The sequence below is a fragment of the Emys orbicularis genome, chromosome 2, assembly GCF_028017835.1.
Source record: "Emys orbicularis isolate rEmyOrb1 chromosome 2, rEmyOrb1.hap1, whole genome shotgun sequence".
In the NCBI taxonomy this organism is placed as follows: domain Eukaryota; kingdom Metazoa; phylum Chordata; order Testudines; family Emydidae; genus Emys; species Emys orbicularis.
In genome coordinates, this window is record NC_088684.1 from 220296237 (window position 1) to 220307352 (window position 11116).

The 11116-nt window shown below is 39.0% G+C and overlaps 1 protein-coding gene across 1 annotated transcript in view; it reads left to right on the top strand.

The window, feature by feature from the left end:
• The window catches only part of DYNC1LI1 (dynein cytoplasmic 1 light intermediate chain 1), a 61506-nt gene extending 54668 nt beyond the window's left edge, over positions 1–6838 (top strand). Inside the window, exons 11-13 of the mRNA XM_065398697.1 lie at positions 739–859; positions 2846–3004; positions 5904–6838. Coding sequence (XP_065254769.1) covers positions 739–859; positions 2846–3004; positions 5904–6016 — 393 coding nt within the window. The 3' untranslated portion in view covers positions 6017–6838. The remainder of the gene's footprint in view (positions 1–738; positions 860–2845; positions 3005–5903) is intronic.
• The last annotated feature ends 4278 nt before the right edge of the window (positions 6839–11116 follow it).

Genomic DNA, 11116 nt, shown 5'->3' on the forward strand with positions numbered 1-11116 from the left:
CAAAGTGTGAACACTTGTAGATACATGTGTATACCTACATTTTAGATGGATTTCTGGAACTAGTATATAAAATGCTCAGCAATGTAACTCTTGTTACTTGTTTAAGTTCAAATTTAGAAAAAATTATAAGACCACTCCTGTAACCTTTTTTCAAGTGACAAGCAACTACTCAGTAATATGACCTATTAAGTTGCTTTTGTGAGGCAATGAAAGTAATAAAAGTTTTCCACGCAGTTTGCTTTTAATAAAAATTCTTCTTTCCATCATATTTGCCACAACTTGCCTTCATACTAAGAAGAGCTTAGTGTAGCTTCTCCATGAACTAGTGAATGCAGTTTCCCAAACAACCAGAGCTTTAGTACTCTCTCATCAGGGTGAAGTACCCCTCCTTTGCAGTGCCTCCAGTTGTTGGACTGCAGTTCTTAGTTGCAGTACTATTGGTTTTTTTCCTGTTAACTTTTAAGTGCTTTGCTAATGCATGATACATACTCACTTCTGTAAAAATGTGTATCTCACAGCATTTCATGATTTCTCATTTAAAACGGATTAATTTTTTGCAACAAGTATTCCATTGAATTAAATGATCGGTATTAAATGTACCTTTTTTTTAAAAAGTGGAAAAAACAGCAAAATGTAATTGAATAGTTCTGCTTGTATAGATTAATAGATTACATAGTTTATTTCTGGAAGTTGAGTACACAAAATAATTTGAATGTTCAATCTTCTACTTTTGTGTAGGATGCCTCGCCAAGAGTTCCTGGAGGCTCCCCTAGGACACCAAACAGATCAGTAACATCCAACGTGGCCAGTGTCACACCCATCCCTACTGGCTCAAAAAAAATTGATCCTAATATGAAAGGTATATTTCTTGTGCAGGGAAAATGTGGGAATAAGTGAGCTATTCTTGACTGCTTACTTGAAATACTTTTGTATTTGTTTATACTGACCTAATATGTGTAAGAGACAAGGTGGGTGAGGTAATATCTTTTGTTGGGCCAACTTCTGTTGCTGGAAGGGACAAGCTTTTGAGCCTAAGGGTACGTCTACACTACCCGCCGGATTGGCGGGTAGTGATGGATCTATCTGGGATCAATTTATCACGTCTAGTGTAGACCAGGCCTCAGAGAGCTCTTCTTTAGGTCTGGAGAAGGAAACCAGAGTGTTCAAGCTAAATACAAGGTGGGACAGATTAAGCATAAAGAGGTCACCGAAGTTGACTTAAAATGATGTGGGCCATTAACATCTCTGAAGTTGTAGGACGATGGAGGGTTAGTAGGCAGCAGGATGTGTTACAACTATTGTAGTGGGCCATAAAACCAGTGTGTCTAAGTCCTTGGTTTTTAGTGTCCAGCAGATTAATGAATTTAAGTTCCCAGGCCCATCTTTTGAAGGTGTTGTGCAGGTTCCTTTGAGGACAAGAAATGAGAACTCTGATATGGGGTGATCATTCCATGAAAAGTGTTTGCTCATGGGTAGTAGAGTGTTTTTTGTCTTATCACTTTTCTGTGTGAATTCATTTGAGAGCATAGCGGTTGTCTGGTTTTACCCATGTAGTTGTGGTGTACCTTATCAAGGGCATCAAATGCTCCAGTATGTTGACAGGCATGTGTAGAAGCCGTGGATCTTGAAAGATATGGTGTTGAAGGGAATATTGATCATTGTAGTAGTGGAGATATGGCTGCAGGTTTTGCATCTGTTGTTTTGGTAGTCTCTGATGCTGCTTTGAGTTAGTGTGTCCTTGTCTTGCTTCTGGTGAGCTTAGCGAGGTTGGGGAGTTATCTGAAGACCCAGAAGTGAGGGTTGGGAAATATTTCTTTCAGACTGTGGTCCCCATCAAGTATAGCTTTTAATTGCTGTCTGATATCCCACAGGGTGTGGGTTCTATTGTGGGATGGTAAGTGACAATTAGGGGTATTCAGTCAGTGGGCTTGTTTTCCTGCATTGAAGCAGGTTCTCCTGGGGTATTTGTGTGGCCCGTTACATGATGCAAACTACTTTTCTCTAGTGGCGTGTCCTTGTTTGGTGAGGTAAGTGTGTTAAAATGTGAATCCTAGATCTTCTCTTCAGAGCATATTCTTTGATATCTAAGTGCCTGGCTGTAGATACCAGATTTCTGGGTGTGTCTAAGCTGGTTGCTGGATTTGCAGGGGCAAATGTGGTGGTCTGTGTGTATGTTGTATATAGTTGTCTGTAGGAATCCATTGTTGAAGCTGATTGTGGTGTCCAGGAAGTTGACGCTGGTGTGGGGATGTCCTAGAGAGAGTTTGATGGATGGGTGATGGTTGCTGAAGTAATGGTGGAAATCTTTGAGGGAATTTTTTGGTCATCTGTCCAGAGGATGAAAATATCATTGTATATTGTTTTATGATGCTTTTTTTACAGAAATTTTCCTCGAGGTGGTCCATGAGGAGGTTGGAATACTGGGGAGGCATTTTAGTACGCATGGCTGTTTACATGGTTTGGACAAAGTGTTGTTGAATATAAAGTTATGATGGGTGAGGATAAAAATGAGATTGTCAATGTGTTTGGGATGGATTTCTGGACTTTGTCCATTGTCTTATAGATATTTGAGACCGGCTGCAAGCAATCTATCTCATCTCGTGTTTAGCTTGAATGCTTTGGTTTCCTTCTCCAAACCTGAAGAAGAGCTCAGTGAAGCTTGAAACCTTGTACCGTCCACCAACAGAAGTTGGTTCAATAAAAGATATTACCTCACTCACCTTTGTCTTTCTCATATCCTGGGATAAATCCAGTACTACAACACTGCAAACAACTGTGTAGTCAGCATTTATTTGGAAAATGTTGTTTTTCATATATAAAATACCTTTCTACTTTTTTGATGTAGCTGGAGCCACAAGCGAAGGTGTCCTAGCTAACTTCTTCAACAGTTTGCTGAGTAAAAAAACCGGTTCCCCAGGCGGTCCTGGCGTTGGCGGTGGCAGCCCTGGAGGAGGGGGCAGTGGAGGTGGTGGCAGCAATTTACCACCATCAGCAAAAAAGTCAGGTATGATTAATCATAAAGCATCATTGGAAATTTCATTTGTGCAAGGAATACCTTTAATTTAACATGCAATATTTGTTAAAATGCAGTTAGAAATGTGGCAAGATAAGTAATACAACTTAAATGTATACAGCATTATCCATGGCTCAATGATATAGTAAAATCTGAGAGGCTGACAATGGTAAGCCAAGATGAGATCATAGTAGATCTTAATTGGGAGGGTGTTATGGGTGTATTGTGAGCCTCTGAGCTTTTTTGGGGGGAAATCATATTGTATTAATATCTAACTGAAATTTATGAATAATATCCTGTTCCCTATCTGTTAGCCCTTAGTACTGTGCAGCTCTGAGGTTTTTAATCTTCCTTCTATCTGCTGCTTTCCAAAATTTGTGTGCTAGAATCGGAGCGTTTGTGGGGAGAACAAATACGGACCCAGAGACTCTCTTGCATTCCTGCAGGGAAATAATGAGGATAAGTAATATGAATGCCCATCTATTGAGTCCTCTCTTTTGTTCCTCATCACCTGGATTTCTCCCTTCTATTAGGGAAGGTGAAGAGAGCAAAAAGGCCCTTCTGGGTAATGGCTGCATGAGCCTGTGTTGTTAGAAAATAAAGGAAGCATGCTAGCTATATTCATCCCCACTTAGCATGCCCAGGGCCGTCCAGAGGGGGGCGCAAATGGGGCCCCCACAAGAATATAGTATTCTATAATATTGCAACTTTTTTTTATGGAAGGGGCCCCCAAAATTGCTTTGCCCCAGGCCCCCTGAATCCTCTGGGTGGCCCTGAGCATGCCTGTAACACACCTCGCATGCACACACAAGTGCTCCCAGTGGTGTTAAACAGGCTCTTACTACTGCATTTTTCATTCTTTTCACACATCTGTTGTCCTTTAAGATTCTAAGCTTTTTGGAGCATGGGCTCTTTTTATGTTTGTACAGCACTTAACACAATGGAGGTCCACCTGCTTGGAACTTCTAGGTATCACTGTAATAGTCCTACTCTTCCCGTTCTCAGAATGCTAGGATTTTCAAAAACTCTGGACTTCATGTACTTTGCCTGGCCACCATGTGAACCTGCCTCGAAGATCCATTAAGGCCTGCATCACAACTGAAAATACTCTTTCCTGGGCTGATTGCAGAGAGTATAGGGGGAAAATTCAGAATGGGCACAGAGATTTCATCAATAGCTTCTGCATAGTTTGGGAATCCTAGTTGTTTAAATCCCTCAGTGATCACTGAACATTGGCTGCCTAGATCACACAACCCTCACTACGAAGTATTGTAGTGCAAATCTACATGACATCATGGTCTTCCTGACTCCAGTCTGGGGCCATATTGATCAGGAATTATCTGGTGTAACCAGCTTCCCTAGGGATGCTTTCTCTTCCCTGGAGTGATACTTTTGTCCTCGTTAAGGTGAGCACATCATAGAGTTACAGAAATTTTTCCTCAGTCTTAAGTTACAGAGCGACAGAGACATGCTGATCCTATCTCTAACTATCATACTTGTCTGATAATAGTACAGACCCCAAAGTGTTGCTTCTACTGGTATACATCTTAAAGAACTACACAGAGCCAGAATCTTCGGGGTGGGAGGTACGTGATGGTTGCAGCATAAATTGTCAGCTGTTGGTCTTATACTCTGGCCCTCAGCAGATATGCCAGAACACCCTCCATCTAATCACTGCAGCTGCCTCATGACTACTTTAGAAAAGCTGCAGCAGAAACCTTTATTGCTGAATACAGAATGAGAGCCTAGCTAAACCTGTCAATAGGAGGATTGCCACACTGACTTCAATTCTACTGTATGCATATGCAATTCTGCCATCTTATCCATATGCATTACAATACAACTTTGTGATACCCACTTCGGGAGGGTGGATGGGAATTCAGAGTCATCAACCCAATCAAGAAGAACTGGTGAATAGAGGCACAAAGGATCTCCAGCCTGTATTTGAAGAGGGGGGCAGTATCCATGTGGGGGGTGTATTCCGATTCATATGCAAAGACTGGTCATAGGCTTCTTTTGGGGAGGAAATTTCACAGATCTTTAATAGCTGAAAAGGTCTGGTCTGCTTTTTAAGCTCATTCGGCTAAGACCTATTACGGATCTGTGGTCCTTGAAATAAGAATTTTCATGTAAACATAGATAAAATAATCCTATTTCCCCCATGCCTGTGTCGAGGGAGGTAAGGCGATTGGGAATGTGAAGAGAGTTTGTTTTTTCTGTTGGTAAATTGTACAGTCAGTTACTTGAGAGCACTTTGGTTCATTATGAAATATACTCGAGATCAAATCAATATCAGTCAAGTTCATTATTTCCTAATGCTAAAGTTGATTTCAGCTTTGCAAAGTGTTAAAGGGTACTTAGAATAAGTGAATAGGTGTATAGAAAGACATAGGCCAATTCTGGCCATATAACTGTTTGAAATATAAATCAGTGTATTGTTGTGTGCTTAATACATATTAATATGTGGTGTGAATAATACATACTGATAATGTGAGCCCAACCTTTATTGGTCAACACCTTCTAGAAATTTTAGGAGATGAAACGTGTATCATTCATGTTAGGATTTCATAGGATTTGCTTTCCACATACAGTGCAAGACTTTGAGAGAACTATTGTAAAAATGGCTTGTTAGCCAAACAGTAGGGTAACCCACACGTCTAAAATTGCTACAAACTAAATATGTTCTCCGTTTTACTATATCTTTACACTAGTGTATCTGCAGTTTGTAAATATGACATTGCATGAAACAACTTCTTTAGTATTGTATTAAAGCAGGAAAACTTAACTCTTTTTTTAATGGATGTTCTTAAGAAATAACATAGTTGTGGGAAAACAAGTCCTTTCATTTTTAAGCATGACCAAGTGTTGTGCGCTTTTTTTTTTTGTACAGGCCAGAAGCCCGTCTTGACTGATGTTCAGGCAGAATTGGATAGAATTTCACGAAAACCTGAAATGGTCTCTCCCACAACACCTACATCCCCCACAGAAGGTGAAGCATCTTGAAGACACCAAATAAAGCAATTTATTCAGTTTTCTGGGATAATTTAAACTTGCCTCTGCCTCTTCCTTCAGTGACTGGAACTAGACAGCTGAAACACTTTTTCAGAGAAGGACAAACAGTTGATGTCTTGATTTCATGTGTTGCCCAGCTTTACAAAAGGGAGCTAATACAGATGGAAAACTATACCACACCATATAGGACTATTGTTCACGGTGCAACTTAAAGAATTAACTAATTCCTGGATTTTGTTGAAAAGTTGGTGTAATTGTGTAAAATGGCACATATGTCCACTTAATCATATAATGTTAAAGGCTGCTTAAAGAGTTGGAAAATGATATGTAGCATGGGCACTTAATGTATATTGATCTCCCAACCTATTACAGTTGAATTTAATACAGGTTAAACTTTGAGGCATAGAACTACTAGTTTTGCTGGAAGAGAGGATAATCATTTGTTATAATTTTGTGCACCAACAATAAACTAACCTGAACAAAATTCAGCACTTCATGTGGAATATGACAGCAAACCTGTCTGATCTCATTTGAGATTTTATACTGCATCAAAAACTTGGGCTAAACTTTCATTCCAGCATAAGACTTTAAAATATTGGCCAATTTGATAACTTCAGACACTGAATAAACTATTTGTGTAAAGAAAAAAGCAGAGGTTAACTTAATAAAAAATGTACAGATTATCAGTATCCAGATTTTTTCTGTATATATGGCTCAGCCTTAACATCTCTCCCCCCCCCCCTTTTTGTTTCCCAAATTAGTTATGGTTTTAAATCAGACATTAAAACTGTGATCAGTTAATAAAGTATTATCTGCATTCAGATATAAATAAATTCATTGCATTTTCTTGTATTAAAATGTATATTAGCTAATCAAAATATTTAGTGTTTCACTCTTGAAGACTAGGTACTTTAAACGTCCCTCCCTCTAATCTTTCACCCTTCTGTGAATAATAGTATGGCCCAGCTTTAAGCGTCCCTAAAACGTGATAGTTCTGGAAGAAACAGATATGAGTCTGCTACTCATACAATACAGCATTGTACTAATGTTCCTACGTGCAAAACTTCGATCATCAGATTTCGGGGATTTAGTCTTCAGTTTAAAAGCCCACTAGATATACTAAGCATCCTACTGATGATTTTTCAGTGCACTCTGTGGAATCATGTGTCAAAAGTTAGCATTTGATTGGTTATTTCAGCTTTCATTACACAGTATTTGAGAAACACTTGAGATCATAAACATAATGTGAGAAATCTCCCACTGAAGCGCATGGTATACTGAGATTAGAACAACTTTCAAAGATTATCCCGAGTATTTTTATTAACACTTCTTAAATAGGTGTACAATTTTTTTACTACAACAGTGGGTATAATGTACACAATTTCCCTAATTTACTAATTGGAAATCTGCTAAAAAGTGTTAGGAGAAAACATTAATATCCATAATTTTTATTCTGGGTATGGTATTATACTTGATATTGCTGTTTAAGTTCCTACTTTTGATACAGATTTTTTTTTCTGATTCCCAAAAAATTCATTTTCTTGAGACTAACATATTAGAATGTTTTGCTTTGTTAGCTTTGATTTTTTTTGTTTGCTCTTCAGGGAACTTTTTAAAATATTGGCTGCTTATCAATGCTAAAAATCTGAGACTAGCTGTCTTATCTAAACAAATCTATTGAATTATTTTAAACATGGGATCTCATTTGAATAATCTGATCAGGAATAAATCTAAAGTACAATAATGGTAAAATGTTGCCCTTGCAACCAATAATAATGGTCCAGCTCTCCTGACCAAATATGTGAACTGCTGAGGAATAACTGTATAGAATATATACATGAAGAAAATGGTTTCTAATCACAGATGCATTGCTGTTCCTTGAACAATTCACTACTGTGCTTACACACGTACAGTAATTTTTTTTAACATAGTAATTTAAAATGTGCATGACAGCTCTTATCCTGTTGATGAGATCACCAGTGTGTTTCCTATCTAAATTCTAGTGGTACACCATATTAGCATTAAAAGGCAGAAACTTAAGATTTTAGCATGTTTAAATTGCAAAACTATTTTTGCACTGTTTTAGTTTTTGCAAGGAAGACACTTTTGGTTTCTAAACTCTTCAGTTCTGTTCATTTGATCATATCTGATATCAAAGTAAAGGCCCTTTGTGAAGTTGGACAAATGTCTCAAAAGAGTTCAATAAACATCCATTACACAGTTTATTTTTTGGGCTTTATTTTAGAAAAAAATTATAATGGAGTCTCAATACTAAAGTGCATGAAAACATAAAACCTCATTTCTGCATATTTGAAGCTTTTGAAATATACGCATTGAAGGATTCCTTAGCCTCTCTTTATCAAGGACAAATCTGCAACAAAAGAAAAGGCAGTAGAAGGATGTTGTGTGCTGTGCCCTCATGTTTTAGAGAAAATAAAGACCATGTTCTGTGGAAAAATGCATCAAAAATCTATTGCAAACAAGTAGTTTAAACACTTGGTTTTTTAAAGTGGCTGTTGCCAAATCACTGTGAACTGTATCTGTTGTACAATACCCATCTGTTTAAACATACAATAAAATCATGACACAACTTCTGTACCTAAAAACAAAATAAAGCAGCTATAACAAAAAAAGAAAGGAGACTGGAGGCTATTGTCCTCTAACTGGGATTAAACACTATCAATTGCCATTGAGAGTAATCTATTTTATCATTCTATTAATGGGAGTAGAATGTCTCCTTGAGTCTAATTTCCTCTTGCTGTTTCAGCTGTCAAAAAGGTCCATGTTGATCTTAATCAAACCATTTTTTTTCTGGAATAGTTTTAATATGAATTTACAAACCTGTCACCACAAATGTACTATCAATTAATAATATTGGTACACAAACAATAAACCCATCAACTCTGTAAGGCAGGGATCAAAACATATTGGGGGAGGAGAATGGAGAAAACTATGGGGGAGGGAACTATACATTGTAGACCTGTAATAAAAAAATGATTTCCAATTTGTCTATAATGGGGAAACTGATCTAATACAGGAGAAAGTCAACTAAACATGAGAGTGAATGAATAAAGCCATTATTTATATAATGCTACAACACAATCCCAACCCTGAAAAGTCTCCAGTCCAGCAGACAAGAATATGTACTAGGTAAGGAAAGATGTGGAGAGAGTATAGGTTGAGGACTAGACCCTCTGAAGGATTCATAGGAAAAAGTGGATCTTTAGTGGAAGGGAGAAAATTTAGAAAGTTTTAAATAGCACTTTTAAAAAATGTACTTTTCCTGTGCTCTAAGCACAGTACAAGCATTTACAAATGTATTCCATAAACTCTATCAATCAAATTCCTCCTAGGAATATTACTGCAGTAACAGGCAAATGGACTAGCTAGTGCATCAATGTTTTTCTGAAAGTCTCACAAGCTGCTTGTAAATTCTGGGAATCAGCTAAAGGGTCACTTTATTTCCAAGCAACACTTACCCAAACAGATATCCTAGATCTTCCCAAGGAGGGCTTTGGATCCAAGGTATGGTTCAGAGACAGCTCCTAGTTTTGCTTGTGGATGACCTCTGAACCACAGGCAAGTATCCATATTAATTCTTACTCCACTGTTCTTTTGAGTATGTCCCTATGGGTGCTCTCACAAAATACTGTATGTGCATGTGCTAAAGCAGAGACTGAAAAGTAATATCCGCGGGCCTGTGCCTGCACAGAGCAATGCCTTATGCTCTGAATAAGGGGATAAAGGAAGGCACAAGCTTGCCACCGCTTATTCCTTCTCAACCACGGATGGCTCGAGACAGCATCTTCTGCTGTTAGCGATATTCAGCTTCCTCCTTTCACCTCATGAAAGCCTTTATCTATTTTGTTGTTTGTTTTACTGTAGTTAGTTTAGCATGATTGTGCTCCTGAGGCTTGGTGGCTCCTATTCTTGGACCTTTATTAGTGCTGGAGCACAATCTGTTATGCCTAAAACCTCAGGATTTAATCTCTGCTAGACTTGCCACAAGTCTTTTCCCTACAGTGATGGGCACTCTAGTTGCCTGCACTGTTTGGGAGACTTTCATCTCCTCAAGGTGAAAAGTCTGTCAGAGGGTCAAAGGCAGATCCAAAAAAGACCGGGAGACTAGACTAAAACTCCTATTTAATTAAATGTGCTCGTGTTCCAGAAGGGTCTACTTCCTCCCCCCTCACGCATGTATGTTGGCTTCAATGTTGCAGGCCTCTTTGGTCACTTTCAGCTTTGTCTGTGGCCACTGAGGCAGACTTTAAAGAAAAAGTACATCTCCCAAACCTGAGAAATGAAGAAAAGGCATAAGTCAATCCATAAGACTCACTCAGGAGAATCAGTGCTCCAACTGAGTCCAGTACAGGTGTTGGTACCATGTAAGAAGCCCCATATGAACAAGCCCTCTGCCACCAGAGCCATCTATCTCAGCAGAACCATCTGATTCCTCACTGCACTGTGGTACACACAGGCTACCATGTGCCTCAGAACTGGTCTCTTCCTTCCTCTCTGAAGTGAGACAAGACACTGCAGCAGTCGCCATCCCACCAGTCAACATTTCCACTTCCAGTACTGACCCAAGCCTCAACCTTAGGCTATCAAAACCCTCTGCTGCCTGCTAGATTTCTGTTTTTAGAGGTTCTTATTTCTCTATCAGAGCCCCCTCACCAGTACCATCCAGACAGTTACAAGTTAAAACTTACCTAAGTCTTTAACCTTTGGTACTGACTATGATACCTGAGCGCCCCTCTTCCTCCTCCCCACAGCTTAGCTCAGGAGATGATTGATCAGACTCGAAGATTTTTGTACACAAATCCATCCTGGTACTGTACCACCAAACTCCCATGAGTCCTTCTAATGAGGACTCTAGGGGACCTACCAAACATTGTAGGCCCAGATAGTATGACCTTTCCCTTATTCTCCTTAGTGGGATTACTGGGACCCTTGGGGCCATTTCTGTGATCAGTTCTACAGGATAAGAAAGGACCACCAGCACCAACTGGTACTGTACCATTCATGGATACCAACTGACCATCTCCCATTACTGCACACTTCTTCGGTACCAGATGATACACAAGAGAAACA